At 41.9% G+C, this 19,353-nt stretch overlaps 1 protein-coding gene across 8 annotated transcripts in view; it reads right to left on the minus strand.

Moving 5' to 3' along the window:
• The window catches only part of HECW1 (HECT, C2 and WW domain containing E3 ubiquitin protein ligase 1), a 481,556-nt gene that overhangs the window by 62,241 nt on the left and 399,962 nt on the right, over positions 1-19,353 (minus strand). For all 8 annotated transcript variants that reach the window (XM_070788041.1, XM_070788042.1, XM_070788040.1 and 5 more), the window contains 7 exons: positions 17,867-17,972; positions 16,882-16,978; positions 10,369-10,452; positions 9,862-9,971; positions 5,192-5,312; positions 4,322-4,435; positions 3,120-3,272 (listed from right to left, as the gene is read on the minus strand). In XM_070788041.1, coding sequence (XP_070644142.1) covers positions 3,120-3,272; positions 4,322-4,435; positions 5,192-5,312; positions 9,862-9,971; positions 10,369-10,452; positions 16,882-16,978; positions 17,867-17,972 — 785 coding nt within the window. The remainder of the gene's footprint in view (positions 1-3,119; positions 3,273-4,321; positions 4,436-5,191; positions 5,313-9,861; positions 9,972-10,368; positions 10,453-16,881; positions 16,979-17,866; positions 17,973-19,353) is intronic.

Consider the following 19,353-nt stretch of genomic DNA (forward strand, 5'->3'; position numbering starts at 1 on the left):
ACACCCAGCAGAGTCCTATATGCTGTCATGTTTGTGAAAGCATTTCCTTAGTGATTGCTAACTCTAATTCATAACCTCTAAGACACCATCTTAAATTTCATGCACATAGACTGAGAGAATTGGGGGATTATATGAAGTATAATCTGCATACCTATATAGTCTTTAAAAATTATTGATTGATTGATTGATTTTTGGCTGTGCTGGGTCTCCACTGATGCGTGTGGGCTTTTTCTAGGTGTGAGTGGCGGCTGCTCTCTGTTGTGCTGTATGCATTTCTCATCGTGGGGCTTCTCTTGTGGCCAAACAATGAGCTCTGGGGGCGCAGGCTTCAGTAGCTACAGCACACGGGCCCAGCAGCTGTGGTTTGCGGGCTCCAGAGCTCCTGGGCTCCAGTAGTTTTGTTCATAGGCTTAGTTGCCCTGAGGCATGTGGAATCTTCCCAGACCAAGGATCAAATCTGTGTGCCCTGCACGAGCAGGAGGATTCTTAACCACTGGACCCAGGGAAGTCCCACATATATTTTTGTTTCATGGGGGTATGGTACTCTCCACTATCTGAGTGAACCCTATCGGAATGTGACTGAGTTAGAGCTGGTCTTCAGTTCTTAGCCCTACATCTTCTCTGTAGTGACTTGCTGCTCTGCCCACACCAGCAGGGGTGTTTCTGCCTCCCAAGCTACATCATCCACTTATTTGATAAGTTACATGAAAAGGAACAACAAAGGCAAAAAGCAACAAAAAAACAACAACATTTGCTTTTTCACTTGTGCCAAACACTTGAAGCACATGCCCTGAGCAGGCACATGCCTTGCTCAGCTCAAGAGCTGACTCGTACAAATCAGTGAAGTTAGATCACTCCTTCACACCATACACAAAAATAAACTCTAAATGGCTTGAAGACGCAAATATAACATTTGACACTATAAAACTCCTAAAAGAGAGCATGGGCAAACATTCCCTGAGATAAATTGACCAACGTTTTCTTACGTCAGTCTCCCAAGGCAAGATAAATAAAAGGAAAAATAAACAAATGGCACCTAATCAAACTTACAAGCTTTTGCATAGCAAAGGAAACCATAAACAAAACAAAAGACAATCTATGGATTAGGAGAAAGTATTTGCAAATGATGTGGCTGATAAGGGCTTAATTTCCAAAATGTACAAACAGCTCATACAACTCAATAACAAAAAAGCAAACAATGCAATAAAAAAATGGGCAGAAGATCTAGAGAGACATTTCTCCAAAGAAGACATACAGATGGCCAGTAGGCAAGTAAAAGGATGCTCAACATTGATAAGTGTTATAGAAATGCAAGTCAAAACTACAATGAGGTACCACCTTACACAGACCAGAATGGCCATCATTTAAAAGTCTACAAATAATAAACGCTGGAGGGAGTGTGGTGAAAAGGGAACCCTCCTACACTGTTGGTGGGAATGTAAATTGATGCAACCACTATGGAGAACAGTATGGAGGTTCCTCAAAATACTAAAAACAGAGTTACCATATGATCCAGCAACCCCATTCCTGGGCATGTATCTGGATGAAAGTATAATTCAAAAAGGTGTATGTACCCTTATGTTTAAAAAGATACATGAATCCTTATGTTCATAGCCACACTATTTATAATCACCATTACATGGAAACAACCTAAATGTCCATCAATAGGTGAACAGATAAAGAAGATGTGGTGCATACACAATAGAACACTACTCAGCCACAAAAGAGAAAGAAAGAATGCCATTTGTTGCAAGCTGGATGGACCTAGAGAGTATCACACTAAATGAAGTAAGTCAGAAAGAGAAAGACAAATACCATATGATATCACTTAAATGGAGAATCTAAAATACAACACAAATGAACTTATCTTGGAAACAGAAACAGACTCAGACATAAGAGAACAGACTTAATGGTTGCCAAGTGGGAGAGTAGGGGAGGAGGGATGGGTTGGGAAGTTGGGATTAGCAGATGCAAACTATTATATATAGAATGGATAAACAACAAGGTCTTATTATATTGCACTGGGAACTATATTCAATATCCTAAGATAAACCATAATGGAAAAGAATATGAAAAATATATATATACATGTATAACTGAATCACTTTATTGTAAAGTAGACATTAGCACAACAATCTAAATCAATTATACTTCAATAAAATAAACTTTAAATAATTAAAGAAAAAGAAGAACTCAGAGGTGAGAGTGTTTGGAGAGAGAAGTTGGGGCTGTAGCTGGCAGCCTTAGCAGAGGTGTGTTGTTCTGATATTATGAAATCAAATTATGGGGATTTGGGCTGTAAGCCCAGTGGCCAGGTGTTACCCCAGAAGCTCCCTTCACCAGAAGCCCCATGACACATCATCAGTAAGTTATGTCAGATAAGAACCATGTCAGCAGTTTCCAGGACTCATTTCCCTCCTGATGACAGGAGCTCCTGTAGTGAAATCCGGGGTACTTTTCAAGTCTCGTGTGGGGGTGACAAAACAGGAAAGTGCATGCATCCTAGTTCTCCCATGCAGTTTTCTGGAGATTTCCACCCATATCTGAGGAATCTCAGCCACAGAAGTGCACAGAATTGACCGATACTGATCTTCTTACTCATTTCAGTTTAAGTGGTAATTGCCTCAAGATGAGAGGACATGTTGCACTTTCAAGTCAGAAGGATGCTGAGAGATCATCTAACCCAACAGCCTTATTTTAAAGCAAGATGCAGAAGCTGATGGCCACAGTACAAAAGCCATCAGTCCAAGATCAGAGAATCTCAAATCCATGAATATCTTCAAGAAGCCCTCCCTGGGAACGCTTAGGACTTTAGTAGAATTATCAACACTCAGGACCTATATCTACTTACCTCAGTGTTTCCTCAGAAGAAAAACTGTAGTATCTTACATCAATGTGCAGTTGATAGGAAATTTGCAGCATCTTTAGTGATTCATTTTGTATTCTGGGTGAAAACTAGGAGAGAATTTTGTTTCCAATGCTTTGTTGTTTACTTTCATCACCCCTCATGACATCGGGCCACTGCTTCAAACACAATGATCCTCAAGGAATACCACTGCCTTCTGACTGAGAAAGACCAGAACTTTCCAATATGAGAAAGTGAAAATTCCAGCTCTTACCATTCAAGATGGTTTTCTACAAAGGCAGACATGGGGCTGATCTGCACGGTGTAGGTGTCATTGGCAGAGTACTCGAAGAGTCCGTAGTAAGGGTTAAAGAGCTCCTGAGACAGAAGGAAGAAGAATTCTCTCGAAGGACCACTGTAGTCCAGGCTGCAAAGGAAGCAGAGGTCCGGGAAGCTCATTACATGAGGGAGGTGGGGGACCTGTCCCTATGCAGGACCTGGCTTGCCCTTTCAGACTCAGTGCCAGGAAAGTAGAGGGCAGCCTCTGTGCTTTACAATGGATCCCAAGGGAAGCCTAATTTGCTGAAGAAAATGAGGATGCAGTGATTGATTTGAGGATGATGTTCTTAAACATTTATGGCAGTGTTCCTTAAACTTCTTCCTCAATTACATCACACCTACTGGATAAAACACATAGCTGGTCCACAGCTGGACTTTGTCATGTGAGACAGAAAATAATTTCCTGTGATGGTGCATGCGCATGAATTGAAAACACTTTCTGCTAAGTTCATCCTGCTATGCCCTCCTGGGCGGGCTTGCTTTCCACGGTTGAGATGGTTTGCTATGAAATCACTGAAAGTACATGAAAAATTTGGTAAGCAGTCATATATGTGCTTCCCTGGTGGCTCAGTCATTAAAGAATCTGCCCACAAGGCTGGAGACCACCTGCAATGCACAAGACCTGGGTTTGACCCCTGGGTTGGGAAGATCCCCTGGAGCAGGAAATGGCAACCCGCTCTAATATTCTTGCCTGGTAAACCCCATGTTAGAGGAGCCTGGCAGGCTACATCCATGGGGTTGCAAGACTTAGCAACTCAACCACTACCACCACCACCAGTCAACTCTTGGGGAAAGAGTTCTTTGATCAGATACTCAGAGGGATGGGTACACCAAGGGGATACCTTTCAGGGTATATCCTGAAAAAGTAAAGATCTAGTAGATTGGTCTATATTTTGGGCTTATACTTTGAGCATGTGACCTCAGATTCTAGAACATGCCAATCATCTTAGGCTTTTGGAGAACATGAAATTCAAAGATTGGCAACACCTGGAGAGAAAGGCCTCCTGGGAGGATATGATCAGAACCACCTTGGGGCAAAGGCTTAGAGCCACCCTGCTCCTTGAGGAAAATCACCCAAGACCTGGGGGCTCTGGTCTACCACACGGAGGTGTCTGCATGCAAGTGCTGGTGGCTTACCCCTCCTCTCCAACAAAGGTGATGTAGAGCTTGTTTCGCTGGAGCTCCTTCCGGGAATAGGCCATCACCTGATTGAAGGTTCCCTCCAACAGGTGGTCTCGACGAATGATGAGCCTAGAAATGAGAAGCCATGTGGGCGGGCAGCCAGGGCTTGGGCTCCAATGCTTGGGAATGTTCTAGGTGAGATGTGGGGGCCCAGGCTGACAGTCTCACTCCCTAGGCTCTTCATCAAGGTACAGATTCCATCAGTTCAACCATGCACTTACTCTGACACTCTTTTCAAAATGATAAAAGTACCAGGACAACACGTACCAGTTTATAATGGGACACACTCCATCCATATTATACTACTGCCAGGATTTTTTTTTTTTTTTTTTATCAATTCTAAGAAGAATCTCTTAAGTTGAATACCTGAATTTGGGTTCAGCTTTTCAAGATGAAAATAGTAATCATATAGCGGGGAGAAACAACTTCTTACTTAGATCCCCAAATCAAAGCTTTTTGACTAATGAGTAGTTAAATTTGTCCCAAAAATATGTAAAGGGAAACATAAGACTTTTTATTTAGTTCAAGATTCCTTGTTTTCTGAGAAGGCCTGCCATTGATTTTATACATGGTTTTGTCTGAAATCGACTGTTCTTCCTCTGTCTCCTTACCTTCTCTTCCTGGCTCCCTTCCAATTTCTTAACCTCCTTTCTTCTTTCCAACTTCCTAACTTTTTCTTTCCTCAATTTTATGACCATGACTGATGTCATACCATGGTATCCGATTTCCAGACAAATATTACCAAGTTATAGAGGAGAAAACGATAGAAACATCTTCCAACTGAATTCAGTGCCAAGCTCAGTGGAGCTCAATTAAATCACTCACTTAATTTTCCCTGGACCCTGACCAAATCCTTTGGCTTCCAGTTTTCGGTAGAAATTGCGGAGCTTGGCCTCAAAGTCTCTCCTGTAGGGTGAAGGGGCTCTTGCACTGGCTCTCTGTAAACCTGCAGAGAAGCACATAGGCTGAAGGTCATCACTTTTTACTGAAGAACAAATATGCAGAGAGCAATGGTAGTGGGAGGTCCAACCAGAGGCACAATCCTAAGTCTTCATATTTTTCTCCTTCAAGAAGTTTCCCTATCACTCCCTCAGTCACTTTGATAATAACCAGAAATAATATGATGCAGAGAAAAATAAATTCTGATGACAATACATACTTATATTTTACATTTCATTTCAAATTGTATCTCTCTTCAAAATACCTGGATGAGCATATTTATTGGCTTAATTTACCTAAATATTCAAAAATGACATAAATCAAATTAGGCTCTTATAAGTTGCTATAAGTGAATGTAACTACAATGGAGCAACCAAGATTGTAATATATGTGTATATTGTACTTCTCTAACTATATTGACCTTGATGCTTATATAAACATACCTATTAGAACACAGAGTATTTAGGGGTTTATATTAGATTATCATGTACCATAAAAGAAAAATTATTAAGAATATTATTATTAATAATAATTCCTTACTATTTATAGAAGGAGCTTTTGTATCACTTAGAATGTTTTGTAAATGCCTTATTATCTTTATATACCTTTCAATGAAAAAAGGACTGGAAAAGATAACATTTTTTCGCAAGTTTCCCAGATGGCTAGGATCACAGTTTGCTCCTGCAACAACTAATGTTTAGTTTATGTTCCAGATATTGAATTTATAATCTGGAGAAGACTGACACCATCAAACTCACAGAAATGAGAATATAATTACAGGTTGAGATGATTGTTACCCATGAAGGAAGAGAACTCAGTTCTCAGAGATCACAGGACACTCTAGCCAAGTTCAGGAAGGCTTCCCTGGGAAACATGTGAAGAATAAGTAGGCATGAATTAGACTGAGTGAGTTACGAAAGGCTTCTGTTTAGCTAAGAGAAGAGATGAGCTGGGAGAAGATTCTAGGTAGAGCACCAGCATGTGCAAAGGTACTGAGGCAGGATGGAAAGTGGTGCTTCAGTTTATCTGGAGCACAGGGAGTGAGGACCAGAATGATGTAAAACAAAGCTTGGGAGGTGGGCAGGAGACAGGTCAAATAGGATACAGTACAAATAGGATAAGGTTTTCTCTTTTAAATAATTTAATGATTTTGTTCAATGTTAAACACAACAGAAAGTTAGTGTGTAGGAGCCAAGATGATGTATCTAGAGTTATAGAAACCTCAGTCTTTCTGCAGTAGACAGAGAAAACCATAGAGGTTCAGAATGGATTTAGCCCACCTAAACTGGACTAGGGTGGTGTCAGTGGAGATGAGAATAGGACAGATTGGAGATGTGTTTAGGAGGCAATGAACTGGATATAGGTAGGAAGTAAAGGTGAGTTTCAGACATTATAATGGAATGGACTTTGGCGACATTCACTGAGATGGGGACAAATGGAAGAGGCACAGATTTGTGGGGAGATCACAAGCTTGGTCTTTGATGGTGGCACCTTTGACTATTTGATTGGAAAGAGACATAGTTTGAAAGAGAGGACAATAAAACCTGGCACTGAGTCTTGAGGATGGTAGGAAGGGAAGGATGAGTCTGCAGAGGTGGCCAAAGACATAGATGAAATGCCTACAGTGGTGTCACCAAAGCCAACTGAAGAGGTGACTTATGAGAAGGAACCAAGCCACCACTTGAAGAGGAAAGTGTCTTTGCTGAAATGCCATGTTTCAGAATGTAGGTAAAACTAGAGTACAAGTCTGCAGGTGCAAGTATAATTTCCTTCTAGCAGATTTCGGTGTATTTTATAAGATGGCTTTCTCACTGCTGGTGCTACCACTATGCCCATGGTCACTACTGTGCATTTCTTTAATGATTTATGCCTCATGAGGTGGTTTGGCATGCATGAGTCACTATCTCTGTTGCCTCAGGTAAAAGTCATAAAGGTCTAGAAATGTGGGAATTGTAAAATTTAGCATCAAATATTTGGATTATACACTCTGAGATCCTGTGATCAAAGCTAGGAGAGTAAAGAATTAAGGACTTTGCTACATAAATTGGATGATTGAGTTCATGGTGACAGTAATGTCTGACACCAGACAGCTATTAGGAATGCTGATTCCTTTAAAAAAAAACTTACCCAAACAATTCTCATTTAGCGAATAATTCTTTATACTCCCTTAGTTTTTCTATTTGCAAGATGGTATCTTCACCATGTAATGATGTCAAAACCATACTCTAGTGTTGGAAGTTTGGACCAAAGTGTAGACAATTTGGGGCTTCCCAGGTGGCTGTGTGGTAAAGAACCCACCTGCCAATGCAGGAGACCTAAGAGACATGGGTTTGATCCCTGGGTCAGGAAGATCCCCTAAAGGAGGGCATGGCAACCCACTTCAGTATTCTTATCTAGAGAATCTCATGGACAGAGGAACCTGGCTGGCTACAGTCCATGAGGTTGCAAAGTCAGACACGACTTAGAATGCATACACATAGACACATTTTCAGACTGGGACCAAACATCATGCAGACACACAAGTCCCCTAAATGGGAATGCTCTGCTCTCCAGAAGTAAGTCATCCCGTGCACACCAGAAGCAACTGATTGTGCTGATGTTGCCTCTGACAAAGCTCCCGGTCCTCCTTTTCCCAAGCATGTCATCTTAGTTATACTGTATGTCAGAGGGAGCACTCATGGAACATTTCCTCAACAATGCCACTGATACACTTGTGGAAGAAGGGATAACAAAGAGATACTGACTTAAAAACAGATTTTAGGATTAGCAAAACTACCTCTGGGAGATAGTTCTGAATGACATGATGGGGGTGCACCAAAGAAAAAGGTATTCCAGTTTTAAGAACTGACTCCTTGGAAAAGACCCTGATGCTGGGAAAGACTGAAGGCAGGAGGAGAAGGGGATGACAGAGGACGAGATGATTGGATGGCATCACTGACTTGATGGACGTGAGCTTGAGTAAACTCTGGGCATTGGTGATGGACAGGGGAGCCTGGCACGCTGCAGTCCCTGGGTTCGAAAAGAGTCGGACATGACTGAGCAATTGAACTGAACTGAGATATTCTAGACCTATGGCAGTATTGAGTGACACAAGCTGAGTGAGACATCCCTTCTGGGGGACACAGCATATTGCTAAATTCGGTTTCTCTTCTCCATTTCCCCACTGGCTTCAAAAGCAAAGTTTGAACTCTGACTTTAGAGGTTATGAGTTAGGAAGTTACTAGATTTTTCAAAACTAACTTCCTTTACTAAATTTTAAAGTTATAAAAATAAATTTGAGTTTACCACAAACATCCATGACAACATGACACTGCAAATCAAGACAATAGGGGAAAATTTTTCAATATCTGGATCTTGTTTGGGAGTATTAATTTGTCTTAAGCTAATTATCTTGATGAACCCAGGAAATAATAGCTTCTCTTTTCGCTAAACAGTTCAATATACACTTCCTCATTTGGAATGGAAAATACCCACAAAGAGTATCATGAGTAAATTCATTCTAAGAAAACTTTAGGGGAACGATTTCATATCATATTTAAAAATTCTTAGACATCTTCATGGGGATATAAAGGTGGTCCCTAGTTAGTATGGAACCTAGCAACTCCTTTACAGCTTAACAAAAAAATACTCAAATTGGTAACTAATAACATTGTGATTCATAAGGCAGAGTGTTCTAGAAAGAGCTCTTCCCTTTTAAATGCTTTGAGAATATGCTTTAGAAAAAACCAGCAATTTAGAGCAGGGGCCCACAGACTTTGTTGGTAAAGAGCCAGATAGCAAATATTTTAGATGTTGGGGGTCCTGTGGTGTCTGTTACTACTACTCAGCTCTGCTGTTTGTAGCATGAAAGTTGCCACAAAAATATATAAACATTCATGTCAATATATGGCAAAAACCACCACAATACTGTAAAGTAATTAGCCTCCAATTAAAATAAATAATTTAAATGAGAAAAAAATATATAAACAGGTGTCACTGGGTTTCAGTAAATCTTATTGATAGACAATGAAGCATGAATTTCATTATAATTTTCATACCATGAAATATTGCTGCTGCTGCTGCTGCTAAGTCGCTTCAGTCGTGTCCGACTCTGTGCGACCCCATAGACAGCAGCCCACCAGGCTCCCCCTTCCCTTCCCTGGGATTCTCCAGGCAAGAATACTGGAGTAGGTTGCCATTTCCTTCTCCAATGCATGAAGGTGAAAAATGAAAGTGAAGTCGCTCAGTCGTGTCTGACTCTAAGCAGCCCCAAGAACTGCAGCCTACCGGGCTCCTCCGTCCATGGGATTTTCCAGGCAAGAGTACTGGAGTGGGGTGTCATCGCCTTCTCCGATCATGAAATATTAGTTTCACAATAAATGTTTCCAAATCATTTAAAAATGCAAAACACGTAATAGCTTGGGGGCATTACTAAAACAGGTGGCAAGGTGTCAACACCCAACTTAGTGTGCGTACGATCAGAAAATTGAGAGGAAATAAGGGAGAGGGGGCAGCTTCATCCAGTGGAAACACAGGTCGTCACTGGCAGGAGACAGAGAGCCAAAACCTCACTTTACCTGGGGAGTTCTGAGGTGAGGAGCAGGGTGAGCAGCGGGGAGAGAAGCTGTACCCAGGGTGGAAGGCGGCCTGCAGGGGGACATAGGACATAATCTCTTCCTCAAAGAGACTGCAAAGTAGAAAAAACAATTAAGTTAGTTCTCTGTCCATGAGAGAATGTTCACGAATTGCTGTAAGAGTAGGTACAATTCTCATGAGACAACAAAAGCGCTTAGATTCACTTAGATGGGCACATCCTTGCATGCAAACTCTCCCTATTATTTTAAACCCTAATTAGTCCTACAGCAAGGTCTCCATCAAGGAGCACATGTAGCTTAGGATACCCCAGCCGTACACGTAAAGAAGGAAATGAACAGCAGGTGTAAGGCGGGTGCCCCACTTCAGTCACAGCCACTAGACTCCTCTAGAACAAACAGTGGGTGTTTTAGTCCAGGCTGTCGTGGAGAACCACCCAGAGCAGTTTCTCCAGTTGCTTTTCCAGAACTGTTTCAGGCTCAGCCCCTTACCTCAGCAAAATGACTAGATCTGCATCACAGGACAACTTTTCAAGCCCATGATTACCCTCAGTCCGAATGTAATGGATTTTCTCCCTAGGATAAATGTGGGAAAGAAAATAAGAATTACGCACGGACATAAAAGCTAAGGAGTGAATCCCTTTCCAACCCCCTTTTCACCTTCAGTAGGGCTGAACAGTGATGTTCTAATGTCCAGAGTGTTTTGAGGTAGCTTAGGTTCGTATCACAGGTTCCCAGGATGCTTGTCTAGGAACTGTATTTCTCAGACTCACATGGGGACAGAAGCTGAGGAGCACAACACTGGTGGGTCCTTAGAGAGCCACGCAGTTGGGAGTGGAGCTGGGAAGGGCCGCTGTGGGCCCATGGTGTTTTAGAAGCCATGGGAGGAAAGAGTCAGGGGACGTCTCTTGAGAAACCTTATGCCTGATGGAAAATGAATTAAGTCCATACTGAGTCCAGAGAGGGTCCAGCCCCAGAATACAGGAGAACCTCCCACGTCAATCCAAGCATAGGCATCAATTTGTCTCTGTTTAATTACAACACATGCATTCTGACTTTTTTATAACCTTCAACTCCAATCTGGCAGTTATTCCAATAAGTCTATAGATAAATAGGATTTTTCCTTTTAATCAAATGAACTTTGTAATGTGTTTTCCTAACATTCAAATATTCAAAAATTTCAAACACTATGGCCAACAATCATCCCTTGTAATCATGCTTCAAAGAAGTTAGATGTTTTTTCTCTTTCTTGAAGAGATACACCATAAATCTGGGAAGACTTAAGGATTGATATTTTATCAATTTCACTTTTTTTTGTTTAAAATTTTGAGATGCTTTTAGAGTCACATGTACTCTAAAGAAATTAATAAAGAGTGATCTGGTATACCTTTTAGTCAGTTTCCTCTAATGGGTGATTAAAAAAAGATTAATAAAAATACTGCAGATATAACTTTTTTCTCTCTCTGATTATAATAATGTGAATCCAAATCTTCATCATAACTTGCTTGCTTTCAGGTAAAATATAATGAAATTGACCTTTTGGTGTGGGTACTTTTTAAGGAGACAAGAGAAACTTTTTGGCTTCAACAAAGATACACAAAATAGGATTAAACAGAGAAACGCACTGTGGTCCAACCTGTCAGTATAGATAGAGCACCGTTGTGGTAAATGTTATTTCCAAAACCCAGGGGTGCTCATAGTAGCTTCTCTGATGGGGGATTTGGAAATTGGACCAGGTGAAAGCCCGGGCAGGGGTGTGAGAACCACACCTCCTCCAGCAGCCGCTCCTCCTTCTGTGTCTCCGTGTCCTTGACTACATGCGCCCTAGTGCTGTCCTCAAATCCTGACACCACCTAACAGCCCTCTTCTCTGGAGGACTCTTGTGGACCCTGCTCCTCTGGTTTACTGACTTCAGTCCCATGAAGGACTGTCAAATTGATGTGTTCTCCCAATGGCAATGTCCCTGGGACAAGTCACTCTGCTACCCCAACAGACCCATATCTGGGTATGCCCCTGGTCTTCCTGCCTGGGGAAAAAGGGAGAGAACATTTTAGGGGACACTCTTTATTCCCAGGATTCCTGGGGAAAAGAAGACAGAAGAGAGTCAAGTCCACGAGGGCAGCAGGGTGCCTTCCTCAGGCAGGGGAAGAGGCGTCCCCTGCAGTAGTTCTACCATTGTTCCCCACACTCAAACCACATCCACATGTCAGAAATCCAAGCAGAGTTTTCTGAGAGGTTTGGTGGCTCTTCAGGGGACATGACACCCTCTGTCATGTTTGTGAAAATCTCAGGCAGATCTACTAGTCTAAGGGGCCTCCAAATGCCCCTGGGTCCAGCCCAAAGGCACTGGGGCCTAGGTGTGGGGAGATCTCTGAAGGTGAGAATGCCATCTGCCTCTCTTGCCTGCATCCCATCAAGAACTCTCCAGTGCAAAGCTCCCATCAGAGCTCTGGTCAGTAGAGCCACCTGCTTCTTTGACATCCTGACATCTTCATTTGTGGCCTCAAAGATCTCAAAACTCAATATCTACAATGAAATCCTTGACACCCCTCTTTCATTATCTCTGAATTCTGATCATGTCCTCCGTGGCCCATAATACAATCTTTAGCTATATATTTGGCTTAAAAATGTCACAACTGTCTATCATTTGTCTTTCTCAATAGATTATAAGTCCCATGAGATCAATGTCTGTTTTGCTTCAGTACTGGGTATGAAGCCCTAGCACCATCCTGATTCAGAATACCTGCCCAATAAAAGCACTCATTGAAGAAAGAAAGAATGAATGAGGATGGCTACCATTGCATCTTCCCTCTTCCTGTGTGGTTTCCTTATGATTCACTTCTGTCTGCTGAACTCAGTTTTCTGAGAACTCGTCCTCTATCGTCTAACCCAGCAACTGGCTTTGTGAATGGAGGACAGTGGGTCCATGGCTCCCTGAGAATAGCAATGACCAAGCAGGGATCATGGGCCCCTCATGAGGACCACAGGGGAAGCAGTAAGTTCTGCCTTTGGGCAGCATCATGGGGAGAGGAGGTTTTCCTTTTAACTCGTGGACCTTTAAAATCAAGTTGACTCACCCTCACACCACAGCTAGGGGGGCGGGCAAAGGCCCAGTCACAGTGAGTAGTGCCCCGTTTTTTGGATCCTTGAAGCCTGACCCCTTGAAGAGCGGGCGTTTGCTCTCCTTTTGCCTTTTTGATTTCAGTTTCTGATGTCACTTTGAGTTTTCAATTTTTGAGGAGCTATTTGGATTTCCAATCTGGACTCTACAGGTCCTTCAGGGTCCATTAACTGTTTGAAATTATATGCAAAGATTCACATTTCTATATTTGGAAGAGTCTATAAGAGCTTTCCTCAGATTCTCAGAAGCATCCTTAACCTTAAGAAGGATATTAGTTTCTACATTAATTTCCAAACTTTTTCTAATTCCAACATTCCCTAATTTCATGTCCCCTATATCTGGAAAAGTTTAATTGTACAAACACTGCAACAGAACCTTCAAGGTTTCTTAGATTTTGTTATAATGTGACAAAATCACATTGTGTTTGCTATATAAATGCTGAAACTCTTCACTTCCCTTGGGAAATATACTCCAGTCTTTATTTTCACAGAATATTGTTTTTATTGCTTTTAAAATGATTTAAATAAGACTCTAGTGCCTTTGGGGAGCTGACATTTCTCCCACAAGCAAGCAGCGAATTCCTTACTTAGTGGTAGAGTCAGTAAGGTAAAAAATGTTCAAGAGCAGTGATGTATCAGGAAGTTTTCAGGTAGTACAATGCTTCTGAAAATCCCTTGGAGATTCTCTTAAATTATTATGCAGTGTGAGTCAGAGAGCAGCCCAAGAATTGACCAAATATGGCCCTGCCTTCCATGGCACAGTAATAAAACTTGGGCAGAGTTGAAAATAAATGGAAGTCACACTCATTCAAGATAAAGATCTTTAGTTCAATCTGAAAGTGATCATGGTTTCCTGTCTTCAAAGTAGAGGGTCAGGCTCTGACAGGAGAGTGGTACAAAGACGAAGATATAGATCCTGCCTTAAGGAGCTTATGGTGTTGTAGGCAGACATCAGTAGTGGCAGAATACAACGGATAAAGGAAAAATATCTCAGAAGTACAAAAACAAATGCTAGTAAAGCAAGGCAAAATAAATGCTAAAGTCTGCCTAGATCACTGAATCTTTGCATTTGATTTGAGCCTTTAAAATGGGCCGAAGTGCCCTTAAGAGAAAAACCATTCTAGGAAGGGTGGGGGTAGGATAAAATACAGGCCCTTTGAGGGAGGTGAAAGACACCAGAAGGAAGAAAAAACTAGCCCAGGATGGAGAGTTAGATTAGAGCCTGACTTAGGGGACTATGGAAATTGTGCTTAGAAATTTTGACTTTACTATATACACAACAGGAGCCATGAGAAGGGTGAGAAGTTTTTGTTTTTTGGCATTATTTTGTTTGTATTGTGTTTGTTTGTATTTTGTTTGTATTGTTTGTATTGGGTGATGAAAATGGAAGCATTTGTTAATGCATTTTGAAATACTGGAGAGAAAAGATGTAGGAGTGTCTCAGCACAGTTCATCTACTCACCCACAGTGCATCTAGTGGAACTGCAAAGAATTCCACTCTTACGAGAGGGCTTACAACTTGCCTTAGCATGACCTCTGGTATAAGAAAGGTTCTGTCAAAACCAGTCCCTTTTTAGAAAAGGAGCTCAGAGTTTCACAAGGAACTGAAGTGCTCCCCACAAAGAATTCCCCCCAAGGGCCCCATGTAAATAAGCCAATTTTATTAGTTGATGCATTTTTCACAAGTTCTCAAACTATACCCAGATTTCCACCCCCTCCCCCATGAAACTAAGGTCTTGTCGTATCGGAGAGGAAGAAAAAACTGCAGAAGATCTACATGGACAGCCTCTTTCACTTGTCTCTGAAACCCTCATAAAGTGGGCATGAGTCCCCAAATCACAAATCTGGCCTGAACTGCTCAGTGGCCTGGCTAGGGCAGCCACGGCAGGATTAGGGAAAAGGCAGGGCCGATCAGGGCCCAGGGAGGGTGAGGGGCAGCAGCCCAGCCTGAAACAAGATCCCAGTTGGCCCCCTTAATGACAGTAAGGATAGAGTCACATATCCACCACTGCCACTCCACCTGCTATTATGTGGCATATTTCCTTGAGGACTAAATTCCAGAGAGGCTTCCAGTGAGACAGGCCTGGGACTTGGATCCCTTTGTGGTCGTGCTAAAGTGCTTGCCCCTGGACATACCTCTCCTTGAACAACAGAATAGAATGTAACTGTATGGGACTAGAAATAACTGTGTGTGTGGGCAGTTGGGACAAATTCTGGACAACAGATACAGAGACCAAAAAACCCAACTGCCACTTTTGAAGAGCCTGAAGCAAAAGTAGAGGGTCAGAAACAAAAGCTGGGTAACTGAGCATGCCCTCTGCCCAAAACACCAAATAAAGGGAGGTGCAAAACACCCAAGCCACCCCTCTGGACCGACCCCTGGATACACCCTCCCCTCCCCCTACATAAGAAACCAAGCCTCCCACACCCAGGGGAGTGAGCAAGCAAGGCGACCTGTTGTTCCTTTTTGCTCCCCTCTGCTGCAGCAGGTACCAATACGACCTTGCCTGAATTTCTTGTCTGGCCTCTAGTCAATTTCTGTTGACTGGGGAAGGCCAAGAACTCTGGTGGCTAACACTGAGCTGCTCTGAGGTTCTGCAGAAGAGTGCCCTTGTGGCAGCTAGCCCTAAGGATACTCCATGGGAAGCTTTTTTGAAGGGCATGGGGTGGCATGGGATCTAAGGAGGTAATGCTGTTTATAGTAGAGTGAAAGCAGATATCTGCTAAGAGATCCCTGCAAGGTCCAGCAGAGAAATGATGACGATCCAAGCATAGGCCATGCAGGGAGGAGAGAAGAGAAGGGTTGGAAGAAAGTGAGGAGGTTAAGTGTTTAGATGTGAAGCTGAAGAAAGAGGGAGGAGTTGAGATGGGCATTTGGGAGGATGGAGGCTCTAACTTATGTAGAGTAAAACCACAGGGAAAGCAGGTGTCAGTGGGTGGTGATGGATGGGAAAGAACAGTGAGTGATCCATCCTTGCAGGATTAATAAAGATTTGAATAGCAAAGAGATTATTTTGAGGTGTTGGTGACTCATTGAGGAGGTCAAAGTAGAGGATTACAGTTGTCCACCAGACTCAAAAGACCACCAGATGGGAGCTGGAGTCAGAGGGGGTCACCAGCTGCCTCCCTGCCCATGTTACCTGGTCCAGAGAAGCATCTCAGTGGAGCCCACATTGTGACCTGGTTTCAGTGAAGAAGAGACTGAGGGTAGAGGATTAAGGGACATGCCTCCATCGCTGGCCCCTGTGTGCTAAAGCAAGTATTCAAACTTCCAGTGAACACAGTTAACTACCGTGCATCTCTAGCTTTTGAAATGTTGGGTAGTAAACTGAAGGAGAGACATACTCTAATACCTTGGTGAGAATGTAGGATTTAACTTCAGAGGATAATTTTTTATCACTTTGGGTGGTTTTCCCTTCCAAATGAAGTGACTCAGAGTTTCAGAGACACTCATTCAAAAATGACCCTAATGAACAATAAGGTTTAAGTAGTTAAAACACTTAAGAAACTTTTTTGTTTGTTCATTTATGAATATAGTCATCTAATATCCAGTACACATTTAAACAATTATATTCTTTAAATAAAATAATTCATGTGGTGCTTTACATAAATAATCTTTGATGAAAGTTATTTTGCTCCTTTTCTGTGCTTCCCTCCAAATCAATGGAAAGCATTTTAGCATCATGTGAATAATTGGTAAGCTGACATGATAGCTATCTCTGATTGCAACAGAACCCCTGGATCCTTCATTTTAAGTATTTAGGTTATAATTTAAATGCATGAATAAAACACATCATAAGTGTCTGCCGTCTGTCCCAGAGGTTGTTCCACCTGGAAAACCAGTGGGAGAGACCTGGAATTAGAGAGTGGTAGACAAGCCCCTACCTGAGTGTGTGGTTTCTTGCCAAGCTTGGCTGGCGCTCTTGCAGCATTTCAAAAATATTTGGCTGGCGAAGAAATGCCACAATCTTGTCGTTATATGCTGAAACAGACAAAAGTGCAAGTTGTGGTTGAGTCTCCAGCCCAGAGATGATTTCACTAATGATTGGAAAATGGCAGCTTGATACCAGGATTAATGGAGGAGAGTCTGAAGGGCAGGGAGCATACTCATCAAAAAAATGTAAGCTCTTGGGCTTTTTTTTTCTGTGACATAATAGCCTGGCTATTTTTAAATGATCAAACCCAAAGCGAACCAGATCTAAGTTAATTATCTTTAATATTGCAGGAATTTATCTCGGTGTTAACTCACCCCCCCTTGTGAACAGATGGAAGAGAATAAAATAGGTCTTTCACGAGTGGAGTTCTACTCTACTCCTTCTAACTTCTCTCATAATTCTGCCAGCGTCATTATGGCAAATTCAAAGAAATCTTTTTCTGAGCACTTGCACTTATGACTTCTGCCATTGGTTGAGTTTCCCAATAGGGATAATGAAAACATCCAAATCCATGTAGACTCTTTCACATCTTGATATAAGTGTTTTGGAAAGAGGTAGCTGAAGTTAGGAATGGAGCCTCTTCTAGCTTATCCTCATACACACACGGGAATAGAGGTCTAAATGAGAAACTGCATGTAAAAGCAACCACATCCGTCACCTTATCTACGCTATGCTATCCGGGGACCCAGCTAACAAACCACTGAATAGAATAAAAAAGGAGGGGAATGAGGGTCTGGAAGAGGGGAGAGAAACAGAAGGGAAGAGAGAAGGACATAGTGAGGAGGAGGGAAAGGCAAGAGGTGCAAGAGGAAGATGGGAACCAGTGGTAGGGGAGTAGACAATACTAGAAAGGAAACAGAGTCCTGAATATTAAAGGAGTCACAATAAGAAAAACAGGTGTTGATTATCCAGGGGTTTACAAGCGTGATACATACCCAGTGGCAATGAGTCATGTTGGTGTTGGCTTCGAATAGCAGCTACTAGGCTGTGTCCTGGCCTGGCCAGTAAAGAGGCTCCTCTGTTTCTAGAGACTTCTGAGGCCTAATTTCAAAATAAAATTGTAAGTGTTAAAAACCTCATCCATTTTGGATGATCTTTGAATACTGATTTTTCAATATGAGTGGCAAAAAGTCCCTAACATCACCTAAATGAAAGGAGGAATGAAGTTATAATCCCAAAAATGATGGAAAATTAACATGTTTGAAAAAAATGTCTCAGTAGAATCGTTGGTGTTGTGGTTTTTAAGAAAGTGACTATGCCAAATGCCATGAATGTTCATCTCATTAATACACCCAATAGGCTAAGAAATATTTCTCATCAGAAATATGTTAAAGGGAATATTATCAGTAAAGTAGGTCTATGATCTTCATCTCTAAGAGGCAGCACTGAACTTAATAACCAAATGTGGCCTGGGCTGGCTGTCTTAAACAGTATTTATTATACTTGAAAGGCCATTCTTTGTTTAGCGTCTTTTCTCACATTTATTATACTGGTTACTCTTTATACAGTATTTAGGAGAAGGCAATGGCACCCCACTCCAGTACTCGCCTGGAAAATTCCATGGATGGAAGAGCCTGGTAGGCTGCAGTCTATGGGGTCGCTCAGAGTCAGACACGACTGAGCGACTTCACTTTCACTTTTCACTTTCATGCCTTGGAGAAGGAAATGGCAACCCACTCCAGTGTTCTTGCCTGGAGAATCCCAGGGACAGGGGAGCCTGGAGGGCTGCCATCCATGGGGTCGCACAGAGTCGGACACGACTGAAGTGACTTAGCAGCAGCAGCAGCAGCAGCATACTCTTTATACAGTCTCATCCTCACAAAATTTGGCAAGATAAGCATTATTCACCCCAGTTTACAAATGGGGAATTTGAGGATCAGAGAAAATAAGTTTTTCCAAAATTTTTAACTGGAAGAGATAGAACCATAATACTAACTAATGCTTGACTGTTAAGAATTGTTTTTAGATTCCCCATACTACTGGCCTGCAACCAGTATTCTGGGTTGGACATTTTGACAAAACTTCATGGGACAGAGAATTTGCTTAGCTTAAAACTGATATTTGTGATGATTAACTTTAATTTAGCTTGATTTTAAATTTTCATAAATTCCCTAGGTTCTAGAGCATAACAATGAGTTTCTACCATGATTCCATATATATTTTGCTCCTGCAAGGACCCTTGCAGGGTAAGCTATTTGAATGGAGGCACCACAGATTTTCCAAACTGGAGTACTTTCACCAGATATATGGCGATGGGTGTAGATGACTCTCTGTATGATATGTGACAAAGAAGTCAAACTAGGCTTTAAAATATTTAAGAATTTTGAAGATGACATTGGAAGATATTCATAAAGAGCTCAAATATCCAGACAAACAGAAGAAAGAAAATTCTCCAAGACCAGAATTCACACACACAGAATTC

Source organism: Bos indicus, chromosome 4 (genome assembly GCF_029378745.1).
Source record: "Bos indicus isolate NIAB-ARS_2022 breed Sahiwal x Tharparkar chromosome 4, NIAB-ARS_B.indTharparkar_mat_pri_1.0, whole genome shotgun sequence".
NCBI classification, from domain to species: domain Eukaryota; kingdom Metazoa; phylum Chordata; class Mammalia; order Artiodactyla; family Bovidae; genus Bos; species Bos indicus.